Below are 25,824 nucleotides of genomic sequence, written 5' to 3' on the forward strand. Positions count from 1 at the left end.
AGCCTCCGCCACTTCCTCATTAGCTTCAATTATCCTGTCACCAAAGTGATGACTTAATGAGCAAATAGTTCACGAACAATGTTCCCTTGCATTACATCCTTTGTAATTTTGTAATCACTATTGTAGATAATTGCATGATTGTGTATTGTGCTAAAAGAATGTCCCGCACGGCTACCGTAGCTGAGACGAAGAAGCTGCTCTCGCTCCCCGGATGTAACGCAACCAAGTGATAGATTTGGTTCTCTGAATCCTCGTGTGAGTTTATTAAACTGCTGTCCTCTGAACGTATGGTGCTTGCTTCGACGCACATAACGACAACTATTATATGTTTTCATCATACAATGAAGCCCGTGGGCTTTTCCCGTATTCAGGCAAGTTTGAATTTCCATTTAATCATGACATCAGAATTTTGCCTGCTATTTTAGCATTCAACTTCCTTTTGTTAGTATAAATAACGAGTTAATCCAGAAAAGCTCAAGTTGAGCCAAGGTACCGTTGTGTGTTTTAAATTGCGTGGAAAGTGTAAATAAAAAGAATTCTTAAGAAGCGCGTGTGACTCAGCTAATGGCCGGCACACGTTGGGCTGTGACGTCACACGCGGGCCTCACCGGAGGGAAAGAGAAGTTTGCGCGCATGCCCACTAGCAGCACACACACGCACACTTCATTTGATATCATTCCAGCACGGACGTGAAGAGACAAACAAGAGGACGATGACGTTCCGTAGCATTAAGGTAGGAGCTAACTTTTTTAAATCGTTCCCTTAAAAATAGCAACAGCTTAATCGAAACGCATTTTAACACGCTAGATAATTTATTAAATTAGCTATGTAGTGCACAGGTGAGCGTCACCCCTATGCTAATCTCAACATTTCTTCGACCTAGACGTACAAGTAATTTTTTTTCTTTTTTTTTAATAAATAAAAAGGCATAGGGCGCGTTTTATCTTGAGTCATCAGAATTATATTTTTAAAATGTTACCTTTCAGTTTTGTTTGCTTCCCAAAACTTCAAGTTAATTTAGTGAAATTAATGGCAACTTCCGCTATCCCTTTTTTTTTTTGCAGATGTTCTATTTATATTTATACAGGCTCAAAATTCACAAAATCTGCCATATAATGATCCTATTGATGTTTTGCAGTTTTTAACATTGAAAAAAAAATAGTGCAATGAAAATGACCACATTTTAGTATATAGGGTATAAACGGATATAGTAATAATAAAAATAATTCAAATTAATTCACTCGTATTTCAAGGCACAACTGCACAAGTTCTATCTGATTGGTTCTCAATTTGAACCACATACACAGAATCATGACAACTTTAAATGTTTGTCATTGTGGTGACAGTTTGATGACCCACCATAAATCAAGGAATTCAGATTTATTTTGTTTTTGCTATGATAAGAAGTTTGATAATCTCTACGCCCTTGATCTGGCAAGGTTGCGCTGCACAACCCTCCTTTGTTATGTTTGGATAAATGGGAGTAGCTTTGCACACAGGAGAGGCCCTTTTGCCTTTTAACTTTTATTCATCCCCTTTTGCACCATTAAAAAAACTTGGCTCCGGAACACAATGTTCATTCAGATCTGTGTATTTGCTCAATTCCATTCTGCAGCACATGCACACACACACAGAGCGGGATTGCAACATAAATTCTTCAAGGATATTTCTGTCATCGCCATTGTAGTAGACAAAAGGGAATGACAGATTGATAGTGATACACTTAGTAGATCCAACATCAACTACCCTAGTTGTATTATTTAACAACTTGGAATCCAAGATGCTCAATGCTCTGCTTCTGGATTGACCTGACACGTATTTGAGATGTTTTGGAAAAACATCCGGCAATGTCGCTGACTCCCAAAAAAGTCCAATTTGGATATTTGTAAATAAGGCTTTAGAGGCTGGGAATAAACTAACGTTTGTGTAAACATCAATTTTGAATGTCAAAGAATTTGTAGTCTAATTCGGAGTTTTTGGAAACATCACAAATAATTTGCGGGTTTTTTTTATTTTTCCATAAAACCATAAAATAATTTCAATCGTCGCTAATCGTGTAAAATGATCTCTATCGAAACTATTGTGTAGCCAAACGCTTTCATGTCCCCCACACAATGAGGGGAGTCGATTCCGTGACCTATCTTGGGATTTTTTCGTGCATTTCCTTTGTTTCGTTCTCCTCCACGGTTTAAAAGAACAAAAACAACGGAGATTTCCATGTGGAAATCCACAGATCCATCAAGCTCGCGTCCCACGTAGCAAACTTCCCTCCATTCTTACCGTCGCAGCAGGTTTGAAGGACAACCGGCGTGTTGAAACAAAGACGACGCTTACGACCTCGCATCTCTCGTCATAACACTCCAAGAATCAACGCAAGGCGTCAGAAGGATGACATAATGGGGCTTTGCCACTTGACTATGTCATTCATTCCGTTTGGTGACACTCGTCTGCGTTTTTGAGTCATTCTCGTCAAAATCAAAAGTCCATTTGACGATTTCCAGTCGACTAACCTCGTTCGTAAACGGCAAAGGCAACACTTGTTGAACCCCATGAATTGAGTTTTTGTAAACGTTGCCATTTGACCTCATCACTCGAATGGAAAATTAGGCCTGCTGTCCTTTATTTACAAGCGATTTAATTAACGTCACCAACAAAGGAGCATTTGTGTGACATTCCGGGGCCCCCCGTTTTTACAGAGAGAACTCGAACGTGTCGTTTGTTTGCTAATTGTCACGTCGGATTCGAGAGCCACTGTTTATATTCCACCCCGCCGTATAATTGCTCAACAAAATGACATATAAATTAGATAAATATAAATAAACAGATAATAAATAAAACCAAAAAATTTTAAACCTTGAATTTTCTTTCGACAATAAAGCGCTGTATTTTTTTATGGTTAGCATTTGTTTTCTCTTTTCAACCTATTTTTTCCAGATTTTTTTTTAATCCTGCTCTATTTGTTCCAGTTGTTCGTGCTATGTCACGGCCTGCTGCAGTTCTCCCAGCTGCTGTACAGCTCCTACTTCAAGAGCACCCTGAGCACGGTGGAGAAACGTTACGGGCTCAGCAGCTACTCCGCCGGAACGCTGTCCTCCTTGCACGAGGTAAAAGAGAAACGGAAAGATCTCTCTTGACTGTTTGTAATTGTAATCCACTTCAGATAAAACTCAGATTCCATGTTCATGGACTTTCCAGGTGAGCAACAGCGTGTTGATCGTCTTCCTGAGCTACTTTGGGAACCGCGTGCACCGCCCTCGCGTCATCGGCATCGGCGGACTCTTGATGTCCATCAGCGCCGTGATGCTCGCCCTGCCGCACTTCCTGTCGCAACCGTATGAATACGACTCGGCGCTGTTGAGTAAGAGCACATTTTGTATTTCATCATCAAAAACGAGGCCCGAATGAACCGTGACCCCGAATGAACTTAACGTACGTGTACAGACAATGTGAGTCTTGCAAAAGGAAATCCAGGGAAGAGGTCATTAACTAATTTCCTCCAGGCTACGTTGAAACTCAACAGGGCTTAATCTAATCAATGTCTCCGCGCTGGAACGTTGGTCCTGCCGTGCTCAGCACAACATGGTCCTTGGTGTTATCTTTGCCAACCTCCATTAAGCACTCCAGCTCAACTTTGGCCTTAATTAGACGGAAATTCGTCATTGTGTGTGTTTTATTATCTGACACGAAAATCACCATTCATTCATCCGGACTTAATGTTCCGGAAATTAAAATGGCCACTCACGAAATTCCCTGATAAACCTTAAACGGACTATGGACATATCCTGTAGAGAGACGTGATGCCCTCCATCTGGTTCTTGTAGACCGTCAGGACATTTGCAACCCGCAGAGGAACTCCAGCGTCTCCGAGTCTTGCGGCCACGATGAGAGCGAGCGATTGGCCGACACGCGCACCCTGTGGATGCTCATGGCCGCCGCTCAGCTGCTTTTCGGTATTGGCTCGGTGCCCATGCAACCTTTTGGCATCTCTTACATCGACGATTTCGCCGCGCCCGGGAACTCTCCGCTCTACATTGGTGAACCTCTCCACCTTTTAATATTCTTGAACTTAGCTTGTAAAACAAAAAATGTATCATCCAAATTTGAATGTTTACGGTTTATTTCCACTTGCAGCCATCTTGTTTGCCGTTTCCGTTTTTGGTCCCGCCTTCGGCTTCCTGTTGTGCTCCGTGATGCTTGGTATCTACGTGGACGTGGACAAAGTGGCTTCAGGTAACGACGACCTTTCGCCTTTTCGCATCCTGATGTGCTTTCATACTCATGCCGCAAGTTTGCTTTTTTCGTTTCCACTCAGATGGCGACTTAGGGGAGGAGCTGAGACCGGGAGACCCTCGCTGGGTGGGCGCCTGGTGGATGGGCCTCCTTATCACGTCCGCCTGCCTGGCTCTCACCTCGCTCCCCTACTTCTTTTTCCCCCGCAGCATGCCATCAGAAGGGCGGGTAAGAACATTTGCAGCGATTTGTCGCCCTCTACTGGCTGTATCTCCTCACTACAAATTATTATTATTTTTGTAAACATCCAAGACAGGCATTTTCAAAGACATTGTTACTTGCATGGCATAGTGTTCAACTTATTTTTACACTTGTGTATTTGCAGATGATTGGAAGCGAAACCAACGTGGACTTCAAGAAACCTCGAGTCTCTTTGTTCGACTTCTTGAAAAGTATGTTCCTTAAATTCCTCATTACTAAGGTAATAATAATCAAGAAATTCCCAGATTATAATTTTTGTCTTTGCGTTCAGTGTTTCCCAGGATGTTCTTCCACCTGCTGCTAAATCCCCTCTTCCTGGTCCTGATCTTGGCCCAGTGCTGCTTCTCGTCGGTGATCGCGGGCCTCTCCACCTTCCTCAACAAGTTCCTGGAGCGTCAGTACGGCGCCTCCGTCACCTACAGCACCATGCTGGTCGGTGGGTGTCAACTCCTCGCCTCACGCAGGACTGGACGAGACCAGCGCTGATCCTAAAATGTCGCTCCTTCGCAGGTGCTGTCAATCTTCCGGCCGTGGCGGTGGGCATGCTGGCGGGCGGGTTCATCATGAAGCGTACGAGAATCTCTCTGAAGAACATCCCTCGCTTTTCTGTGCTCATGTTGAGCATCTCCACGCTAATGTGCGTGCCGCTCTTCTTCATGGGATGCTCCACGCCAAAAGTGTCCCTGGTCAATCACCACCAGGTCGGACACCATGGGTGAGCTCTCGTCTCCTTCAAAGCAAATGTACGTGATTCCTTCTCGGGTCTTTTATTTTGTCTCGTTGGACTCAACATATTGGTTTTGCGCAGTTCTCCATCCATGTGCTACGTCAACTGTTCGTGCCCCTCCGGGACCTTCAATCCAGTCTGTGGTTCTGACGGCGTGGAGTACATCTCGCCGTGCCACGCCGGCTGCACCGACTTCACCAAAAACCCGGACAACCCGCACGCCGTCCAGGTATAATCAGGGGCAATGTTAGCCCTGTAATATATTGTTCATAATGTTCTGATTTTTTTTTTTTTTTCACCCGTCACCCGTTCGGCAAATGTACGAAATATTCAGCGCTGAAGCAATCAGACTTTGATTTGTCGTTTTTGTTTTTTTAGCTGTACACCAACTGCAGGTGCGTATCGGGAAGTGAGAGTCAGGCGCGGCCGTCGCCCTGCACCAACCAGTGCCCCCATTTCCTGCTGCCCGTCATCCTGATGCTGTCGGCGGGGGCGCTGGTGGCCTGCCTCACCCACAACCCCATGTACATGATGCTGCTCAGGTTAGCTGTCGTCCCTCACCAAACTCAGCCAAATCTCAGATGCGCAAGTGACTGACGTCGTCATATTTAGGAGCGTTGCGTCAGAGGAGAAGTCCTTCGCTATCGGAGTTCAGTTTCTCCTCCTGAGGCTGTTGGGTAAGTCAGAAAGCTATAATGCTATCTGCTAATAAATTGTATTGGTTCGAGTAGGGCGGGTTAAATTGTGATTTTTTGCGTCCCAGCGTGGCTTCCAGCTCCGGCGCTGTTCGGCATGGCCATCGACACCTCGTGCATCTGGTGGAAGCGTGTGTGCGGCAAGAAGTTCAGCTGCGGCTACTATGACAATGACATCTTGAGAAACAGGTTCGAACACGGCCAAACAAAGATGGAGCACTCAAATTACGCGACCCGAGTCTCATTTATTTACCACTTGTGACGTTCTTGACTGGAACAAATGCACTTTTGCTATTTTTCAGGTACCTGGGCTTGTTGGTGGGCTACAAAGTGATGGGTGTGGCGCTGCTGGCTATTTTGGGTTGGAAAGTGATGCGGACACAGGAGTACAGTTTGGAGAAGAGGCCTGATGGCGTGCTATAAAACATGCCCCTTTCCCATCTTAACGTGGGAGTGCTCAAAAGACCAAAATCTGGTAATACCTCACAGCTTTTGCAGGACTTGTACAATAACATATTCACTAGTGCCCGTCGGGTAGAGTCTAACGCACATCTCGTTAACTGTATAGCTTAATATTTAAGTGATTTTTTTTTTTTTTATACTGTGTAAGTGCACGCTGTTCATTTTATACAATTTTTTTTTTTTTTGTATTTACTCGTTGTATTAATCACACGTTTTTCGGTGCTACGTACCGCACATTATGCCTGCTTTCTAATAAAAACAACCTGTACAATTATCAACAATCACGTCATTTCACTGTTCGGCTTCGCTTCTTCGGATAATTCCGCCAACTGCGCATGCGCATAAGGTTCGGGACGTGCGACGAAAGTCCCCGATCCCCACCCAGACCACGCAGCAGCTCCGCCGGGAGGGAGCGAGCCGCACGTTCGGGTTTTGGGCGACTTGTCACCGTCATAAAGTGAGCGAGAAAGTGCGGAAGAGAGACGTAAGAAGAGAGGGAGCGAGGAAGTGGAGACCCTGTGCGACACCGCCGCTTTTTTCCTCCCCACCATCCTCATCGTCGTCCGGCAGCACAAACAGCCTGAAGAGTCCATTCTCCGGCGTTCACGAGCCGCCCTTCCCTTCTTTTTGGTCAACATGTCGGTGGCTAGTGACTACGGGAATCCTTTGAAGAAATTCAAACTCGTCTTTTTAGGGGAGCAGAGCGGTAAGACGTTACATTTCATTTACGTGTCGTGGCGAAAGTTTTTTTTTTTTTTTTCCTGTGGACGAAAGGGGGCGGGGTCACGTGATGCCGATGCACCTGCCCGATCACCAAGTTCATTTTTGGTCAATTTCAAGCGAGATCAAACTCAATACTTTGATTTTTTTGTTTTAGGAAATGCTAAGGGTGTCTCTTTGATTCGAATTGAACATATAAAGAGTGCTGTCATTCACTTGAAGACGTTTAAGGAGCCAAAATGGAGTTCAAGAGTGATGCGGTGGACGCATTTGACACATTTTGCTTATTGGACGTGGCAAAAATGGATGCGGTTCGTTTTTTTAAAAAGGTTTCTCATTAACCAGGTTCCAAAATAGACCTTAAGTTACGCAGATTCCTCCCACGAGATCCTTCTTTTAGATTCCAAGCTTTCCACTATGACGTCATTTGGTCGTCAAAGCTTTTATGCTTATTAGAAAATGTCTATGGTCCAAATTTTAAACGGTACGCTTTGAAAGCTTTCAAATCGACATTCATTTTTGGTGCAATGCTTTCTTTTTTTTTAACTGAAATTCCATTGTGAGAGGAGGGCAAATCCTTTTTCACGGCACAGTATAGAAACATAACTTTTGTGAAGATTTTATTCACATTCCAGGTATTTTAACCCCCAACGGCTAAAAGGTCAAAGCGGATTTGCAAAATCATGACATTTGAAACCGAAACACTGGGTGGCGGAAATGTTGTTTTAATTAATGCCAGCCACTTAATAAATCATGACCTGATGTCAAGCTAAAGGTCAACAGTACTCCAGTGACCTGAGTTTTGCTTTAAGCTGAATTTCAAAGATAAGGAATATGGAAACACTTAGCCTCACTTAATGGTTATCGGCGGTGAGGAAATGTTTGTAGGCCGCCGCTTCCTGCTCACACACGTGCCGATTGATGTCTGAGTGCGGCTAACAGAACGTGCAGTACAGCATATTGCTCTGACCGGTGATTCAGCGCAATCGTCAAAACAACCAAGAAGGGAAGATTACGTGACATCTCAGGCCAAAGATATGTCCAATATGAAACAGTTCCTCGTGACGTCTTATTGCGTCATTTCTAAAAGAAAATATGCTTTGCTGCCATCTTGTGGCACCTGTAAGCAATTACAAGCTGTTTGGATTGCGCTAAGCTAGCTCAACATTTCATCATTTGCACTCATTTTTTTTTAGTTGACTCACAGGTTTGGCTAGCTTGATAGCAAAAAGCAGCATGAGTGTTTTTGTGTGCTGCTTTTTGCCTGTAGGACGCAATCTAATTGGACGCATTAAAACAACAAGCCTCGATCAGGTCTGCTTTCCCGAGGCGAATGCAATGAGGCGAACATGGCATCACACCTGGCTGCGTTTGTTATTGTGTCCTCCAATATGGATACACACGCGTGTGTGTGTGTTGTCGTGTTTGGCCTACAGTCCCAATTCCCCATCAGCCCACAACAGAGCGGAAATTGATTTTTGTTTGCCGATGTTTCATCCTTTATTTTTGCACAGGTGTCATCGGAGTTATCCGACTAGTTCATTGTGATTTGAAAAAAAAAAAAAAAAAGTCACGCACAGAATGGGAAATTGCAAAATGCGCCAGAAAAATCCATTGAAGCGTGTCAGTGCCTGATAGTGCCGACGGCAAGTTGATTGCTACGTTTATCTAAAGTTAGCTCATATGATGCGGTGATTAAGAAATTAGCGAGGCGTCATTAGGAGGGTCATTATCTGTGCAGCAGTAGGCGAGTGTAATTAGTTTCCTCCATTAAAAGTCTTGGCGAGCTCATTCGAGGTTGATGACGTGGATTCCTGATAAGAGTCTGCATGATCCCTTTGGGTACCGTTTGATCATTTTGTTTTCTCTTACAGTGGGGAAGACGTCGCTGATCACCCGCTTCATGTACGACAGCTTCGACAGCACGTACCAGGTAAAAAGATTGTCCTGTATGCCGAGCTCACAAAGCCCTTTCCATGTGGCGTTCACATGCAAGCTATTATGGAGTAATCGTAAGCAGATTAGAGCCACTCATATCGTGACAAATATACAATTGTTGGATAAATTTGGGATGTGTTTTGAAATCTGGGAGGAAAGTGAAAATAAGATGCTTGGCATTCGTCTGGATTCACAAGCGGCAAAATCCGTCCATTTTTTTTCGGGACGGGCGTGGAGCCAGACCCCCTCATTAATCATTCAAAAAGACATGGTAAAAAATTTACAAGGATCCAATGTGTTCATATGCAGCTATTTTTAACACCTGGGCCAAAAGCGAGTCAGAAAGCTTTTACTCGGAATACTGCTAAACGGCTTCCTTTTAAGAGCCAACCAAAAGTGGGTCAATTTGTGCTCATGAACTCATCTCTGGATTTCCTCTCCAGGCGACGATCGGAATCGACTTCCTGTCAAAAACCATGTACCTGGAGGACCGAACGGTAAGCCGCCGACTCGACTCTGTTGTTGTGATGTTGTCTTGTGTTATGAAACATGCGTACGTCTTGCTGGTCTCCAAATCACAGGTGAGGTTGCAACTGTGGGACACGGCGGGTCAGGAACGCTTCAGGAGCCTCATCCCGAGCTACATACGGGACTCCACGGTGGCCGTGGTGGTCTACGATATCACCAGTAGGTTTCGGTAAAATGGCTTGTGGGAGCAACCTTTTTTTGGGGGGGTTTCTCTCTATATCGCATAAATGTGGTCCAGCCGTGGTCTCGTCAAAACTCGGCCTTGTGTCAACAGACGCAAATTCCTTCCGGCAGACGACCAAATGGATTGACGACGTGCGGACAGAGAGAGGAAGTGATGTCATCGTCATGCTGGTGGGCAACAAAACGGACTTGGCAGAAAAGAGGTACATATGTGCTGCCCACCAGGAGAAACAGACCTCTCGTGTATTTTAGGACCAGAGTTATGCAAGCTGTGATGACGGCGATGATGAGGTTGATGAGCAAGCCTCGACATCGGCGAACACGCACACACAGAAAGAGCCGCGCTCACGTGTCATTGATATGTACATATATTTATTTGCTCTGATTTAGATGAATTGTTTTTGAATGTTGCTTAAAAAGCATGACAATCTCGCTACTTCAGTTGCGTCATCACTTGCTGTCTACGCTTCCTAGGCAAATTAGCGTCAAGGAAGGCGAGCAGCAAGCTAAAGAGCTCAGCGTCATGTTCACGGAGACCAGCGCCAAGACGGGTCACAACGTCAAACAGGTCTTGGGAACATGAAGTTAAAAATGATGAAAGTCTTCATATGAATCATTTTTTTTTTATTGCAGCTGTTCCGCCGCGTGGCCTCGGCTCTTCCCGGCATCGAGGGCATTCAGGAGACCGGCAAAGAAGGTAGTATCCTTTTCTAATGTGTTCAGAAAAAAGTTCAGCTCTTTTATTGTCCCGCAGCCTTCACGCCAAATGGTCACACTAGGAAATATTTTATAAAATGTGATCTTGATTATTAATATTTGTAGACATTTTACTGAAGTTAAACAGCACCGCCAAGTGGTTGTAAGGAGGTACTGCAACACAACAACTTCCTGACCAAGTTGAAACCCTTGTGTCCCCTTGTCTTGAAATGACATTATTTTGGATTGAACTAAAAAATTCTTTCCATTATGATTCCCTTCACAATCTCCTCCAGTGATCGACATCAAGCTGGACAAAGCACACGAGTCACCTACGGATGAAGCGGGCTGCTCTTGCTAATAGCCGCTAGCATCTGTCGCAAGCGGTCATCATGTGCACCCCCCCCCACGCTTCTTATGTTGAGGCTTCTTATTGGTTACCATCCCGACTGCTGGTCAGTGCTTCCGGAGAGGAATCTGTCAACGCTGAAGCTGCCAAAAACAAGTTTACTCTTCTTTTATTTTTGTCTTGATCAAGTCAGTTTGTTTTTGTATTTTTATATTCAGGTTTTATATTCATGTTCGGAGCCCCTAACTTTAAGACAGACGGCAACAGTAGAGACTTTTTACATCATTTGGACTATCCATGCACGCTTCGCTTTATGGCAGGTAACGTCATACACACACACGCACACACTAATGTTGGACTTTCGATTCATCATGTTTGTGTTTCTCTGTACAACATTTGGGCATTGTCACTGTTGAAACCTGGAATTTGTCTGTAAATAGTATTTGTGCTGAAGACCAGAATGTGTTTACAGTGGAATCTCAAGAGTCCAAATTTGACCCAAATACGCCTTGAAAATCAGATGACAGTGTTTGAATTATGACATGAGACTCCAAATGTTTTTTTTTAAATATCAGATGAGCACTTTTTTTTTTTTCCTTCATTGTAAGACGGTTCTTTGTATTTATTCCTGTATGCGAGCATTGTGGTGACGCTTGGGGGCAGCGATGACGGCCGCTCTCGTCAACTTTACGGAGCATGTCTCCATTAAACATGTCTTGCCATCATATCTTGGACTTTGGTTAAGATATTGATGCCGATCTTGTTAAGAATTCTCTCATATACCAACTTTTGTCCAATTCTCAGTCCAGAATCCAAATCTTGGTCCTGACTTTAGTCCAGGTCAAATACTGTACGTACATAGCAACACTTCACCCCAAAAAAAAAAAGCCCTTCAAGGCAAACTGTAACTGTCACAGTTTGCTGATCTGACTTGTTCCAACAAATTGACACCAAACCGGATCGCCAACAAACGGATTTCTTGCGCCACGTCACTGGGAAACCACCATGGCCCAAATTTGCGTCATCGACTGTGACCCGAAACTCCAGACCTGAGAAATTTTTAATCTGCTTTTTAATGAAAGTGATGATCCAATATTTTCCATACAATCCCAACTAAGATTCTGCCAGATGCTGCATGAATGCCCTTCATAATCCCTTTTCATGCTTCAGCAAGCCTTTTGTCACATGCTTCTGTTGTGACATTGGCAGAAGAAGCCGTCTCCTCGGCAGAAGGACTGGTGTCTACAAGCTGATTGTTGTCCTGTAAAACTAAGAAAATGAAATTACTCTCACAGCTACTTCATGATGAAAGATAACAAAATGATTGTTGTCCCTTAAAGCTGATACTAGCAGATCGCACATAAATAAATACTCTCGACAGCTACTTTGTCATAATAAAAAAAAAAAAAGAATGCTGTTAATTTGGTGTTCAGGGAACTTTGAGGGAAGCCATCTGTTCCCCGGGGGTCCCTGGATGTGTTTTAGTCCGTGTTGAACCAAATCCCGGAGCAGCAGCTGGGAGAACTAAGCCCAGAATAAATAAGTCAGGGGTTTCGTAACGTCTCGTCACTGGAGAGCCTGCGCCAGGATTTCATTTCCCTGCAAGGATAAAAAAAAATAAGCCAATTAATCTAGCGTTTTCATCAACATTGAGGGGGGTGTCCGACTTACACATTACTGCTGGGCATGATCCTCTCTCGGGGTCTCTTGGTCAGCGTAAACTTGCGGAAGAAGGACCGGAACTTGACCTTGTTCCTGCAGGGATGACGGAGGTTGAAAATTTTTGACAAATAACCGAGTAAAATTGAATACATCGATGATTTGTTAAGCTACCATTTGGCTTGGGGTGTGGTCTCTGTGGCCTCTTCCCTATCTTCTTTCATCCTGCCTTCCTTTTCCTTGTCTTCTCGGTCGCTGGGTATCTGCTCCCACAGGTCGCTGTCCACCCACAGCGCCTCTCGCAAGCTAAGGCCCTGCTGAACGCAGGTGACGCGGCGGCACAGCGGGCAGCGTACGCTGAGCGACGGCCCGACGCCTCCGGGCCCTGAACACACCGCCATGGTCTCCAGGCAGGCCTGGCAGAAGGCGTGTCGGCAGTGCAGTGTCCGGGGGATACGCTCCACCCTGTTGAAGGTCTGCAGGCATACGCCGCAGTCGCCCTCAGCACACAGCACCATGGAGGGACCCCCAGCTATGTTCCCCTGCGAGGTTGCAAGTTCATGTTTACTTCTTCTTTTCGCACACACAGACAAATGGTCACACACGTTGACGTCTGTGGAGCCGTTTGGAAAGTGAAAGGAAAAAAAATGGATTGTTTTCCTTTATTATTATTATTTTACTTTTAGCTAGGAAAACTGGCAAATTGAACTTAAAGTTGTTCGATTTAGTAAAGAGCGACTCGTTGACTTTTGATCAGCACTTCATCACAACAAGCTAAAGATGGGTGAGTAAGCCGTCTCCTTTTTTTACAGTTTTACTATACAGCTGTTCACTTATTGTTTACTAGTATGACACAAGTAAAACTATTTATCCATCTTGTGTATAATAATTGGGTAAGTAATTTTGCAGTTGACTTAAATGTGCCTGTTTAAAATATACCCAAGAGTATTTTGTTATACATTGTATACTTTTAATATACAGCGATTGAACTCATTTACTTTATCAACTTGAATTACAATTGAACAAATGTTACTTATGCTGATTTAAAAAAAATGACTTACTTGATGAGGAGAAATAAATCCAATCTCAAGGCTTGAGTGATGGCTGCTGAGAGGTTTTGGTTTGTGAATGAAGGCGGCGAAGCCTGTTTCTTTCTATTGTGGGGGCGGTTCCCAGTTGTAACGTCGTCGGGACGGCAGCTGTGGAAGCAGACAGCACTGAGGAGGCGGGCGAGCCTTTGTTAGGAGCAGCTGAACCAAGCGCATCAGACAGTTTAATACGTCGGGAATGGAGACGGGAGCCAAAAATCAGATCAATTATGCAATGAAAAAAAAAATTGGGCTCGTCCGGGATTTGAACCCGGGACCTCTCGCACCCAAAGCGAGAATCATACCCCTAGACCAACGAGCCACGCTATAGTCGGTGAATAAATATTGTAATGAATCTCACACTTTGTTCGCTGTGCTTTCGATGCAATTGACCAGTGTTCATACTTGAATCCTGGATTTATGCGATATTTAGCTGTTATGCCGAACCCGACAGGAATTAGCGAGAGTTGAAGACAGTGCAAATGCTTTCAAATTCGGGTAAAACAAAGCATTTTTTCCACCAACCTTTTCTTAAGGTCTTTTAAGCATTTCAAACAATTTTACTGTCGACAGAGGTGGCAAATATATTTCCGGAAACTAAACACCCTGCCAATGTTTAAAATGGGGTATTTTATCATTGACTTAAATGAGCCTATTTATAAACCTTAAGTTTTTCCGGACTACGGTCTACGTCATCAATGACTTTATTCAGATTAGTCATTGTGACAGAAGCTAATTTTGTACCAAAATCCATTACAAAATGTGATATTCAAGTTAAACGGGAGACTCGAATCAACCAACTGGTTCAACGGAATTCTTGTGGCTCTACCAGCGTGTTGACTTCTTGGCTCGTAGAGACAACCAAAATAATGGGCTCGTCCGGGATTTGAACCCGGGACCTCTCGCACCCGAAGCGAGAATCATACCCCTAGACCAACGAGCCACGTGCCTCTTTCGACCACCATTTCCATATATAAAGACATGCTAACTCATGTTCTCGCCAAATTTCATATCAACACGGCTTCAATTCCGTTCCTGTTTCCCATAATTCTATGACTTTTGAGAGAAAATGCGAGACAACTGCATTGGCTTCTCTAGCTTAGCCGACCTCGCTTCCTTCTCGCTCCCCAATCGTTGCGTGATGACGTAGGAGGCGACGCTCCCGTCATACAGGAAGTACTTCCCATCATACAGGAAGTACTTGCAACTTCCGTGTTTACATTTTCCGGCGCGGGAAGAACACGGGCGACGCCAGCATGGCGGCCAAGCGAGGCGCGCTCATCGTGTTAGAGGGGGTGGACAAAGCCGGCAAGACCACGCAGTGCAAGAAGCTGGTCGAGGCGCTGCAACAGAGAGGACACCCGGCGGAGTTGATGAGGTTTCCCGGTGAGGCCCGACACGAAATTTCTGCAGCTGGCGTAGCCTACCCAGTATGGACGTGCTCCGTTTCCTATGCATATACTCTTGATGACTGTCTATATGTATACTATGTGCTATGCATATTGTCTGTACTGGATTGCTAAAGGCAAAGTAATTAAATTTCAGGGTAAAATTATGCAGAAGGTTTTTCAAGGTTAAAGAAATTGTGATTTTTTTTTTTTGCTTGTTTGTTGGTAGACAGAAGCACAACGATTGGAAAGCTGATCAGCGCTTACCTGGAGAAGAAGAGCGATCTGGAGGACCACACAGTGCACCTTCTCTTTTCCGCTAACCGGTGGGAAATGGTGTAAGTGGAGGAGATTATTTTCATGTCATGTGAGGCAGAGGTTCTCATTTGGTTCTTTAGCAAAGTTGTTCACTTGGTTGTGATGATCACATTTTTTTCCACCTGCATTTTCAAGTTTTTGGAACAGTACTGTATGCCATTTTCCCTTTTAAATTTGACTTTTCATCTCCAAATTGTATACTAGTGGTAGTCCAACTATTTCTTCACAAATGGATGACTCAAGCATTTATCTTGGAGTAACATAACTTTTTGTCATCTTCTTCTGCAGGCCTGTTATGAAACAAAAGTTGGAGCAAGGGACCACGCTAGTGGTGGACCGGTACGCCTTCTCTGGGGCTGCTTTCACCAGCGCCAAACCGGTGAGGCGGTCCCTAATCAGCCAATGTACTACTAAAAAAAAAAAGTCTGAGTTTTACTAAATAAGATGCATAACCTGGATAAAAATGTTGAATTTTACTTGACTAAAAATGTCACCATTTTATTTCATTTTACTTACAACTTTAAAAAATGTCTCAATTTTAGGGTTTCACTCTAGATTGGTGCACCAGGGCAGATGTGGGTTTGCCCAAGCCAGACATGGTCCTGTTCCTGCGCTTGAGCCCGGTCGAAGCAGCTTTGCGAGGTCGCTATGGCGAGGAGCGCTACGAGGACGCCGCCTTCCAGAGCGCCGTGCTCGACCGCTTCAATCAGCTCATGGACGACCCATCCGTCAACTGGAAGGTGAGTATGCTAAAAACCGCGCTTGGCGATGAGATCTTCTTCCTGGCTCATGTTGCGTAAGTGTCCCGTGCAGGTGGTGGATGCATCCGGGAGCGTGAATGAAGTTCACAATGACATCGCCCAGAAGAGTCTGGACACCATCCGCATTGCGCAGACGCAACCTCTGGGTGAGCTCTGGACAGATAGCCTAATGATGTCCAAGCCCACAATCACAACATTAGAAGTTGAATGATTCCTAGTCAAGTTGGCATTTCCTGATGTTTTATAGTCAGTTTTAATCTTTATTATCATATGTATAATATATGGTCACTTTTTCTTTAAAAACACCTATATTATACTATATATATTACATAGACCATGTGATAGCCTATGCTAAAGTTATTGTCTGCTTGGAAGCGAAACAATGGAGTAAGTGCTATGGTAATTACACAAAATCAGCTCGAGAATGCGCTGTTGTCGTTTAATTAGTGCATGTTACAGGAGGTGGCACTTTACTGCAATGTATGAAATAGCGGTGAGAGTGTGTGAAATAAAATGATAGAATGCAATCAATTGAGGGACAAATGAAATTATTATTGGTTTATTTTGGTCATCATTTGCATTTATTCATTTAGTTTTGTCAAAAGTAATGAAGGAGAGATACATTTCATTTATCCATCTATATTTAAACAAAGAATGCACATACAGAATAAGACTAGGATAGACAAGATGCTATTTTTTTTATTTCATATATATTTTAGTATTTAATAGTGTGAGGTTTTGCAAAATTATTTTAGTTAAATAAATGATGGCGGTATCATTGACAAACTACACTTTAAACAACGTGTGTGACGTTTCCTGCCTACGCAGCAGTCGGGGTGTCTTCCTTTTATGGTGTTTTGTGTGCTTGATTAATTATTTGCATTCATTTACCGACGCATCCGCCCGTCTGGAGCATCTTCGGTGTACGCCATTACTAAAGCGAGCGAGCTCGTAGGAATGTTGCCCTGACTACGCCGACCAATCAACGGATTGTTTTTGGTAGATCGACATCTAGTCTGTTCCAATAGGAAGCTGTTCTTGATGGAGGCGTAGTTTAGTGGAGCCAATCAAAACAGTGAAAGGCGGGGCGAAGTGACCACAGGCTGCTCTGACAGAGGAGCACTTTCAACACCCGAAGCAGATTGAGGAGAAAAAAAACAACAAATCACACCACTACGCAAATCCTTCCAATGGAGGAGGGCCAGGACGTTGGAGCTTGTTCGGCGAATGAAGTCTGCGAGCCAGCCGCATAGCGCAACTATAACCGGGGAGCGACGGACAGAGAAAGAGAAGACATAGCGGAAAACAAAGTTGTAAGTAACGCCGTTGTTATGTCGGAAAAAAAAAAAAAACGAAGAACGTGGTGGTCATTCGTTTCGTGATGTTGTCGGCAACGTTACCACACGCTAACTTTGTCGTTTTGGGGGGAGGGAGGGGTGCTTAAGCTTGCCAAACGAGGAGGTAAAAGTGTCCTATAGTCCACAATTTTATTTTATTTTATTTTTACAAGACGGTTAGGACGCCAGTTTTTGCTGTTGTGTTTAAAATATGAACTTCAAACTTGGCTGTTGTGGCTAACTAGCATCTCTCTTTACATTAGCCTCCTATACATGAGCTAAAAAAGCTGTTGGGTGGATGTTGCGTCAAGTCGTGTAAGTGCCCTTTTAAAATCATCTTCATATTTAAAATAGTCCAACACACAACTAAAAACATCCAAATTGAATGTCATGAACGAACAAATAACAAGCCTAACATGGCATTTGTGCTTGGGGGAGGTCACTCTTCTCCCTTTCTGTGTCTGTTCATTTTTTTTTTTAAGGGTGGCGTGATTGTAGGGACTTAAAGCCACAACATGTCCAACCCTGCTGGTGCAGAGTTTGACCCCTGGAGTTAAATTTTCAGTGTCACTTGACATAATGAAGCATTTGTTTTGCCTTTTGTATTTATGGAAAGTTATTTGAGCATTTATTTCATTTTTAAATCGATCTTTACATTTATTTACACATGCAGACAATTAATATATATGTGTGTGTGTAGGGTTGCACACTATCATGGGGAAAAAAAACATATTCCAAAGATGTATTAAACTATTTCAATGAAGAAGAATTGGCATGAATTTTAATCTGGTGAGACATTGATGGCATTCAAGTGCACAGGGTTGAAGTTTCCAGACTGTAAGCGCCCACCCTTCCTCTAAACTGGCCCCGCACGGGATTAGCAGCCAAGTCAGCAATGCAGACAGAGCGTAAAAATCTTTTAAAATGCTTGCGCAAAATCAAAACGCGTGCATTTTCTTCTTTTCTTTTTTGCGCTCGCTGCCATTTTCTATGCCGAGTGCGCCTTTTCTAATTAGTGACCTTCTGCTGACGGCGGCGTTGCACTGCGGGAAGTGCGTTGACGCATGGGACTGAACAAATATTTAGGCTGGTATCGGGCACTTTCGCACCTGCTCCTTTGGCCCATCACCCCCATTCAGCGTAGCGCTCACCTGTTTAAACAAAACCGGCGCTTTTCATCCCTTGTTGTGGTTTTAAAAGTCACTTTGGACTAGATTGACTCAATATATAAAAATGAGACCGCCTTGTGTAGCTCCCGTTTTTTCATCGAACACAAGTCGTAGTGTAATTCTTTCCTGTCTTAAGAAAATGACTTGTATATAAGTCAATTGTTGCCATTGAAGTGATTTAAAAGTGTATTTATGGACGTTTGGATACCCCAATGATGTTTAATCGACAACGATCAGGTGAATCGATACCGATTCGATACTTTTGTCCCACCCTGACTAATTTGGTCGTAAAACCAAATAATATCCCTCCTGATTATTGTTGCAAGTTAACTTGCTTACTTAATCTTACGAGTAGCGTGAAACAGCCCCCGAGATTTAGCGAGCTTCCGACATGTTTATTTTCTCTTTCACCCGATTGCGTGGAGCCGAGCCGGGGAGCTGGAAATAAACTATAATTGAGCCCTGCTGAGAAAGATTATCCCGAGCGTCGGGAGCAAGCTTTTTGGATCATAATTGATGTTTGGGAAGGAAACCACACTCTTTCTTTTTTTACCAGAGAGAAGGCGAGCGCTGGCGTTTTGGTCGAATTTAGTTGCTACCGAAGACCCCGCTCCCGCATTCCAATACGATCTTGAGGAAAATCACAAGAGGAATGTCCGTGGGGTTAACGTCCCGTCACTTTTCTCGTCCCGTGGCGTTCCCGCCAAAGGACGTGGTTATTATGGCCGGGCCGAGCCTGTTATTTAGCGTCTGTTTGAGCATATAGAGAAGCCTGCGCCGCTTTTGTCCAACGCCTTTTCGTGTGTTTTGTAACTGGCACTGCTTCTTATAGATGGAAAAATGCCACCGCAGAAATGTACAGGAGAACCACAAGAGGTCCGACTCACTTTTGTCTGGATTTTATTTTTTACAACAATGATGAAAATAATCGGAGGTTTTTGTTGCTATACATGTGACATTTTAAGTCGCATTAAAAGAAAAATCATATTTATCCATAAAATCAATTCACATATTGCTCGTACTGAGAAGGATAAATAATAATAATTTTTTAATGTGGAAGTCGGTGTAGCATCCCTATCGCATTGCACTTAAGCAGATTACGGCTCATATCGGCTGAGGCTGAGCTAATCATTGATCAGATGCTTTTCGTTACGCCGACCTTTAACCCCCCCCCAATTTGGCCTTTCATCCACCAAGACTTGGAGTGGCACCGAAATGCAGTTCAAAGTTATTCATCTGGTCCAAGAGCGGAGGACTTTGTTAAATATTTTTAGTGACGTCAGAGGAACGCATTGAACCTGTTTGACCTCAACCGTTTGACCCACTTTGGTTTTTGCGTTGAACTTGAAGTCACCGCGACGGAGCGGGAAGTGTGATAATGCGTTACTAAAAGACGCGTCACTGCGACAGGATTTCTCAGCACAAATTTTTGGACCGTTTTTTTTTTTTTTTTAAACTGGGAGGAAAATACACTTTAGCGCGCCGGGGATCAGTTATGTAAGAGATTGATGTCGGGGGGTAATCTTCAGATTATTCCGCCGCTTCGGGAGAAGGTTTTAATCCGGTGGTAGCCCGAAGCCGAGCAGAGCTCAGCGGAACCGTCCCGTTGCCAAGACAACGGCCTGGTCGCCAGTCAGTGGCAGGGCACAAACGGATGAGCGGAGAAAAGAACAGTTAAGTGGCAAGTATGCAAAATGAGTGGCTAATGGAGATATTTTTGGAGAAGTCGTCCGTTCTGTCGTCACTACTTCCGTTCCATGTGGTGAAAAGGTGTCACCCGTGTTGTGGTTGAGGTTTTCTTAGCGACTGTGAGTTTAAGTAGCGTGGGAACCAAGCACGCCGGCCCGATTAATCTCTTGGTTTGTTTGGCCCGATTGTGAAAAGTGCAAAGTTGCCTTTCCTTCCCTGCCTTTTGTTTCCTAACTTTGCGAGCTTGTGTAACTTTTTTTTTTTTTATCATGTCGCGCAAACTCTGGACAGGAGAGCGTCGCGTTACCTAAAGTCACGCACTTGCCCGTAGTCCCTCAAATATTGGTTTGAAAAGATGCCGTGCCTTCATAACACAATAAAAAAAAAAAATCGAAGTTAAATGTTACTTGCTTTTGGACAGGGATACAAAACATTTGGATGAAGAGTCTCGTCCAGTCAGGTGACATTCTTTAGCCCCCCCCATTCCCCCCACCAACTCCCGGGTCGCCCCACAAGTGTGGTTCTGGCTTGTGACCAAACCAGCCGGATTTATTTGACCGCTCGTTGAGAACTTGAACATAGCCTTGCTTGTTCTCGCTCGCTAGAGAAAAAAAAAAAAGATGGCCAGCGATTCTAAGGCTGCTCCACAGATCTGAAAAGTCCCAAGAGACAACACAAAGTGGCAGCAAGCATTTTTGTGACCACGAGAACAAAGACTGGCTTCCTGATGTGGTGAAAGTCCGAAGCGCTGACTACTTTCTTTGTGGTGGTTTTTGATGTATTTTTGTCAGACTTTAGAATTCTAAAAAAGAAAAACATTTAGCCTGATTTTCTTTTTTTTTAATATTTTCCCCTATTTTTGTCAATTTTAATGTTTTTTTTTTGGCCTTCATTGCTAGAGCAGCTGAACTTTATTTGGGATTAAACAGAGGTACCTTAAAGTGGATTTTCTTACCCCCCCCCCCCCCCCCCCCAACTCAATTGTACAGGTCACAATAATAAAGAATCTTTATTTTATATATCACAAAAGCCTGGCATTTGAACACGGGTGTGTAGACTTTTTCATGATAGATGTCTTGTGTAACTATTGCCACCAGGGGGCAGTCTAACTTTGTTTTCGAGCTCATCTGTGGCTGTGAGGCAGGTTAAATAAGTGCACTGTCCAAGTGATTCTCATGATTTACAGGATCACCCGCTACCCCCCCCCCCCCCCCCCTGCACACAGTACAGACTTGGGTCTTTGGGTTCCAGCCCACGAGTTTTCCTGTTTTCTCCTGCGTTTGAAAGCGGGCCAAGGCAGGGGGGGGGGGCGGGCCCAGAACGGCACGGGTAGCGCTGCACATTGTTCCCCGGGCTTCCTCTTTCACATTCCTGGGCTGATTGGGATCTTGGCCCCCCTCCTCCTCCCCGTGCGACGCCATTGTTCTTACTGTCCAGCAGACCCATGGACAGCTGCCATCATTGCACCAGGTGACGGACGGCAACCTGCTTGTCACCAGAGTTACAAAATGGAGTTAATTTAAAAAAAAAAAAATGCGAACCTCCTTGTCATTAGTGGGTGCCCCCTCTCGGTCGCCACCCGTCTGGCTGATTTAGCGATTCTTACCAGGATCTGCTGCCTCAGCACCATCCCGGCAGAAGACCAACCTGGCAACCTTCCTTCTTGGATGTCTGATGGATTTGTTAAATCGGTTTGGCACGCTTGTTAAAAAAAAAAAGGGGGCTGGAGAATGACTTGAATTGCCACATTTTGTCGTTTATAAGACTGCTTTTGTCTTTGTTTTTCTTGAGAGCGCTCGGATGGAAGCGAACGAGCATTTGAGTGTCGTGATAAGGCCTATCGACTCCCGCAGACGGCCGAGTTTAGCTCGCTCTCTGACGCCTTCCTACTTCTCACGCCGCCTGTCAATCTCCTTTGACTGGACGAGTCATGCGGGCCAGCCGGGGTGGGGCGGGGCCTACCTCCTCCTCCGCGTTATCTCATGTGGAACACGTCCGAGTCCCGCCCTAGATAGTGCCCAGTCGCCGGCGGTGACATCACAACAAGTCGCCTTCCGACAGGTAGTGTCACAGAACAGGGAAGTTGTTTCGCTATGCCAGTGACTCGTTATTCCAGACGGACAACTTTTAAGGGAGTGCGGCATGTCAACTGCCTCGTGAGCTGGCGTGGTCGCTCACACATGGCCTTCGACGCCCTCGTACCTTAGGATGGGGTGACGATGGCGTGGCACAAGCTGCTGGACGGTACGCCCGAGCGAACAAGCGGAAAGTTGAACATGGATTTTCTGAAGAGTCGGTCGCCCAATGGTCAGGCGGCTCCTGTCCAGCCCGCCGCCCCGCCGCAGGAAGCCGGCCCACAGCTCATCCGCATGAGGAGGATGGGGCGGCTGGTCATGAGGGATACCATTGTGGAGGAGGACACCACGGTCGACGGCAACCCGGTGGTCACCCCAGCCGGGCTGCTCCGAAATAGGAGAACTCAATTCAAAGGTACGACGTAAGATGCTGTCGTACGCTGATGGATCGAGATGCCGTTTTGGGATGTTTTGGACCCATCCGGAAATGTTATTTGTTTGGGAAACTTGGGAATATAAGGACAGTTTGGAGGATAGGGACACCATTTGGCAATCTCTGCGTCCGTTGCTATTGATCAGCTACAAAGGTCAACTGTTTGTACCGCGTCTTGGCTTGCTGATAAGACGGCCGGCCACGCGTAAGAGGAAGTGGCAGGCCAGATATCCGCCGCTCGCTCGGGCCTCGTGATGACATATTTGACACCAGCTCGCCAACTTCCAGCTCACTCAGCAGGCCGTGCCCCACTTAAAGCCGCACACACTCAAAGTCATGGATGTTGTCGTGTGGAGCGCGAGGTTGACGACAATACTAGTGACTTCTATGAGTGCAAAAGTTTTTTTTGTTTTTTTAATCATTGGTTAAAATCAAGACATTTTTTGCTTTAATCAACCCAGTTATTTATTTACATTACAATAAATGAATTCTGACGGATCATTTTCCTTTCATGTCTGGAGTTGCTGCTTTAATTCCAGCAAACACACAAACTACACAACACCGAGAAGCCGACCCCACATTATACACAAAATTCTATGACGATAATTTGTGTTTGCGCTATAATCCAAACGCCAGAGGTGAAATTCTTCCAATTTTTCTGCTCATGCTAATTTCGTGCATGTTCAGACAGCTCTCACGGATTTCAACGTTGATTCTAAATCTTCTTCTCTGTTTCTCCCCAACCAGAAAACATCCAGCGATTTCGAAAAACCTCCTTTTTACAGCATGCTCAACGTGGCCGGAACCGCCAGGGTGAGTTGTATTTTTAGAAACGAGGAAGAGAGACAAAAAAAAAAAATGCAATGTTTTGTTAAATTGAAGACGTACTGTCGCTCGCTCGTTGTGTTCATACCAAAGGATAATTTGCCTTGCTGTGATCTCGGCGCCACTCCCTTCTGCAGAACTGGCTTAGCCTGACTTGCCTTTTAAGGTGGCGCTACTTCCCTGCTGTCTCACAAACAAGTTTTTGTTGTTTTAGAGCATTTTAATGAACAGGATCAGGGATTTGTGTTTGTGATGGCACATTTGTTTGCCCTTTTTTTCCACCCGCTCGGAACACTGGCCGCATTGTGTTGTCGCACGGCCTCGCTGTTAAATGACAAATAGCTAAAGAATCTCTACTATGGCGCATTGAAGTGCCGTGTGAGAATTTGGCGGCGGGCGGTGGAGAGAGAAAAAAAAAAATGACATCCTTTTGAATTTGTTTTATAAGATTGTAAATGACAGATTTGATTGGGCAAAAAAAAAAAAGTCCGGATGTAAATTGCCCGTCCTCTGCCGCTCGGGCACCACCGGAGCAGAGGTCGAGGATCAAATTTCGGCTGGGATCAATTTTTTTCCCCCGAGTGCTGCCCTTCAGACAGGAAATGCATCCTCCGGCCAGGAACATCACCTGCTCGAAGCAGGGTTCACTGGGAACAGCGATGACGCCACGTTTGAACTTTGCCATCAATGTCTGGCCAAGGCCCGATTGTATATAGAAGATTGTTGTGGATTCTTGAGGTTATTTGATCAAGCAGCTATTTTCACCCCCCCCCCCCCCCCCTCCCCTGCTACACCGGAAGCCGTCACGTCGGAGCGCAAATGTTCCCATCGAGAGACCGTGTTGTCGGTTCCTCCTCTGCATTCCTCAAACAAGCAGGCTGGGTTTACACAAAACAGTTCCTCCCTCCCCAAGTCTGGCCGCTTCGCCGATAACGGCGCTGCCTTATATTCCGATGTCCCGTCTTTGTTGTTCGCTCACAAACAAGGCGTGATGTTACCCTTATTTTGCTCAAGGGGGGGGGGAAGTATTTGCGCGAGTGTCACAATACTGGTATGCTGCAAGAGGGCATTACTCAGCGTGTTTAATTGGACGATAACCAGAAAGAACTTTTGAGCCTGAAGCTCTGTTACAGTGGAGGTAAAACAAAACAAAAATGCTTTCTGGGATGTTCGGATTGTCTCCCGTTTGTCTACTGCACGTGCTCGGTGATGAAGTTCTGCCCCCGCGAGTGAAAATTGCCTGTTAGCGGATGAGCACGTTCTATGACGTAAGACGTGAAAATCCTTTCTAAACTCAAGTTCAACGTCTTCACTGTAAATTTCCATCCATTCATGCTCCCCCCCCCCCCCCCCCCCCCCCCCGCCCCACCTGCATTCTTTAAAAACCAAGGCAGGGTTGGGCGGGTCCTGAACGGAATGCAGGCCGCGAAAATTAATCAGGTGAATAAATCAAGCCGGCCGTCACTCAGCGGGGACTCCATCGGCGCTGACATCGCAAGGGATGCTAGGCTAGGCTTCGCAGAGTGTAAACGGCCCAAAAAAAAAAAGGGCCCCATGGTGAAATATGCCTCGGTCCTCCTCTCCGTTCGAGTAGCTCCATAACCGCGCACCTCGTAAACTGACACTCAGGAACGAGATTAGACTCCCGGAGTGCATAAAAGTGCCGCATGTCTTTGTGTTGTTGTTGTTGTTACAGCCTCGAAAGTAGAACACGTTGGATGATGTCATAAAGTCTAAACCACCCCCCCCCCCCCCCTGTTCCAATGACGGCAGTTTAAAAAGAAAGAATCCCAAAACTCTGTTCACCTTTGTGACCTACGACCTTTACAACGCTTTTGGGGAAAAGGAATCTTTTACAGCAGGGGGAAGTACAATGAACAACTTTAACGGTGGCCGCATAAGTGTTTCTTGCCGAGAATGTTTGGACGGGAAGCCGAACGGCCGTTAGAACTCACCGTTAAATGGGGAATTTCGATTTGTCGCCACTCGCAAAACGGCCAGAGCGAGCGAACGGATTACGTCATTTGCGGCGGACATTCTTGCACCCGTCCGTCGAAAAGCGCCGGGGCGGCACCGCAAAGTCCCCGCTTGTGTCGATTGTTTGCGCTGGGCTCCGCTTGCTTTTTGCATAACTCGGTGGGGCATGTGACACGGCCAGAGATGAGAAATCAAGCAAACGAGAGGGGGACAAAGACCTTTTGTCCGTCGCCGCCCTCGGCCTCGACTCATTTCCTCGGCTATTTTGTCAACAAACCCCGTCCACTGTTTTAAGCGCCAAATGACTTGATGTCAC

The 25,824-nt window shown here is 45.1% G+C and overlaps 5 protein-coding genes and 2 non-coding genes across 14 annotated transcripts in view; 4 read left to right on the forward strand and 3 right to left on the reverse strand.

The window, feature by feature from the left end:
* The first annotated feature begins 422 nt into the window (after window positions 1-422).
* slco2a1 (solute carrier organic anion transporter family, member 2A1) lies at window positions 423-6,664 on the forward strand. The gene is made up of 14 exons (XM_061297107.1): window positions 423-733; window positions 2,967-3,104; window positions 3,196-3,358; window positions 3,822-4,034; window positions 4,132-4,230; window positions 4,313-4,458; window positions 4,616-4,682; window positions 4,763-4,927; window positions 5,002-5,206; window positions 5,300-5,447; window positions 5,597-5,760; window positions 5,831-5,895; window positions 5,982-6,102; window positions 6,216-6,664. The coding sequence occupies exons 1-14, from the start codon at window positions 713-715 to the stop codon at window positions 6,334-6,336; spliced, it is 1,836 nt and encodes a 611-aa protein (XP_061153091.1). The 5' UTR covers window positions 423-712; the 3' UTR covers window positions 6,337-6,664.
* A 63-nt stretch (window positions 6,665-6,727) lies between these two features.
* Window positions 6,728-12,243, forward strand: rab6ba (RAB6B, member RAS oncogene family a). 4 transcript variants are annotated; one of them, XR_009717918.1, is made up of 8 exons: window positions 6,728-7,081; window positions 8,970-9,028; window positions 9,477-9,720; window positions 9,836-9,947; window positions 10,219-10,312; window positions 10,378-10,444; window positions 10,737-10,895; window positions 11,008-12,243. XR_009717918.1 is itself a non-coding variant. In XM_061297737.1 (8 exons), the coding sequence occupies exons 1-8, from the start codon at window positions 7,012-7,014 to the stop codon at window positions 10,799-10,801; spliced, it is 627 nt and encodes a 208-aa protein (XP_061153721.1). In that variant the 5' UTR covers window positions 6,728-7,011; the 3' UTR covers window positions 10,802-12,243. The 4 variants fall into 4 exon arrangements, 3 of the variants coding, with proteins under 3 accessions (XP_061153721.1, XP_061153722.1, XP_061153720.1); XM_061297737.1 differs by having other exon boundaries at window positions 9,477-9,530; window positions 9,615-9,720; window positions 10,737-12,243; XM_061297738.1 differs by having other exon boundaries at window positions 9,477-9,530; window positions 9,615-9,720; window positions 10,378-10,441; window positions 10,737-12,243.
* On the reverse strand, window positions 11,844-12,966 carry im:7152348 (uncharacterized protein LOC559250 homolog). The gene is made up of 3 exons (XM_061297742.1): window positions 12,623-12,966; window positions 12,461-12,544; window positions 11,844-12,388 (listed from the first exon to the last, which is right to left on the reverse strand). The coding sequence occupies exons 1-3, from the start codon at window positions 12,964-12,966 to the stop codon at window positions 12,334-12,336; spliced, it is 483 nt and encodes a 160-aa protein (XP_061153726.1). The 3' UTR covers window positions 11,844-12,333.
* Window positions 12,967-13,786: 820 nt separating this feature from the next.
* trnap-ugg (transfer RNA proline (anticodon UGG)) lies at window positions 13,787-13,858 on the reverse strand. The gene has a single exon. It is a non-coding gene; the product is annotated as a tRNA-Pro (tRNA).
* Window positions 13,859-14,407: 549 nt separating this feature from the next.
* Window positions 14,408-14,479, reverse strand: trnap-cgg (transfer RNA proline (anticodon CGG)). The gene has a single exon. It is a non-coding gene; the product is annotated as a tRNA-Pro (tRNA).
* Window positions 14,480-14,714: 235 nt separating this feature from the next.
* dtymk (deoxythymidylate kinase (thymidylate kinase)) lies at window positions 14,715-16,534 on the forward strand. 2 transcript variants are annotated; one of them, XM_061297740.1, is made up of 5 exons: window positions 14,715-14,922; window positions 15,154-15,262; window positions 15,531-15,621; window positions 15,785-15,982; window positions 16,044-16,534. In XM_061297740.1, the coding sequence occupies exons 1-5, from the start codon at window positions 14,793-14,795 to the stop codon at window positions 16,212-16,214; spliced, it is 699 nt and encodes a 232-aa protein (XP_061153724.1). In that variant the 5' UTR covers window positions 14,715-14,792; the 3' UTR covers window positions 16,215-16,534. The 2 variants fall into 2 exon arrangements, with proteins under 2 accessions (XP_061153724.1, XP_061153725.1); XM_061297741.1 differs by having other exon boundaries at window positions 14,734-14,922; window positions 16,056-16,534.
* A 5,883-nt stretch (window positions 16,535-22,417) lies between these two features.
* Window positions 22,418-25,824, forward strand: part of fryl (furry homolog, like) — a 33,761-nt gene continuing 30,354 nt past the window's right edge. For all 4 annotated transcript variants that reach the window (XM_061297431.1, XM_061297433.1, XM_061297432.1 and 1 more), the window contains exons 1-2: window positions 22,418-22,688; window positions 23,454-23,519. In XM_061297431.1, the coding sequence (XP_061153415.1) occupies window positions 22,418-22,688; window positions 23,454-23,519 (337 nt within the window). The remainder of the gene's footprint in view (window positions 22,689-23,453; window positions 23,520-25,824) is intronic.

Source organism: Syngnathus typhle, linkage group LG14 (genome assembly GCF_033458585.1).
Source record: "Syngnathus typhle isolate RoL2023-S1 ecotype Sweden linkage group LG14, RoL_Styp_1.0, whole genome shotgun sequence".
NCBI lineage: Eukaryota > Metazoa > Chordata > Actinopteri > Syngnathiformes > Syngnathidae > Syngnathus > Syngnathus typhle.

What these genes read in the sequence shown, in the direction of transcription:
- slco2a1 (XM_061297107.1), top strand. Translation starts at nt 713, where the DNA reads ATGACGTTCCGTAGCATTAAG. An exon ending in TGACGTTCCGTAGCATTAAG is followed by an intron (nt 734 to 2,966) that starts GTAGGAGCTAAC and finishes TATTTGTTCCAG; the next exon opens with TTGTTCGTGCTATGTCACGG. An exon ending in GCATGCCATCAGAAGGGCGG is followed by an intron (nt 4,459 to 4,615) that starts GTAAGAACATTT and finishes GTGTATTTGCAG; the next exon opens with ATGATTGGAAGCGAAACCAA.
- rab6ba (XM_061297736.1), top strand. Translation starts at nt 7,012, where the DNA reads ATGTCGGTGGCTAGTGACTACGGGAATCCTTTGAAGAAATTCAAACTC. An exon ending in CTTTTTAGGGGAGCAGAGCG is followed by an intron (nt 7,082 to 8,969) that starts GTAAGACGTTAC and finishes TTTCTCTTACAG; the next exon opens with TGGGGAAGACGTCGCTGATC. An exon ending in GGAGACCGGCAAAGAAGGTA is followed by an intron (nt 10,445 to 10,736) that starts GTATCCTTTTCT and finishes AATCTCCTCCAG; the next exon opens with TGATCGACATCAAGCTGGAC.
- im:7152348 (XM_061297742.1), bottom strand. Translation starts at nt 12,966, where the DNA reads ATGGTGCTGTGTGCTGAGGGCGACTGCGGCGTATGCCTGCAGACCTTC. An exon ending in ACCACACCCCAAGCCAAATG is followed by an intron (nt 12,545 to 12,622) that starts GTAGCTTAACAA and finishes TCATCCCTGCAG; the next exon opens with GAACAAGGTCAAGTTCCGGT. An exon ending in ATCATGCCCAGCAGTAATGT is followed by an intron (nt 12,389 to 12,460) that starts GTAAGTCGGACA and finishes TTATCCTTGCAG; the next exon opens with GGAAATGAAATCCTGGCGCA.
- dtymk (XM_061297740.1), top strand. Translation starts at nt 14,793, where the DNA reads ATGGCGGCCAAGCGAGGCGCGCTCATCGTGTTAGAGGGGGTGGACAAA. An exon ending in GGAGTTGATGAGGTTTCCCG is followed by an intron (nt 14,923 to 15,153) that starts GTGAGGCCCGAC and finishes GTTTGTTGGTAG; the next exon opens with ACAGAAGCACAACGATTGGA. An exon ending in ACCCATCCGTCAACTGGAAG is followed by an intron (nt 15,983 to 16,043) that starts GTGAGTATGCTA and finishes ATGTTGCGTAAG; the next exon opens with TGTCCCGTGCAGGTGGTGGA.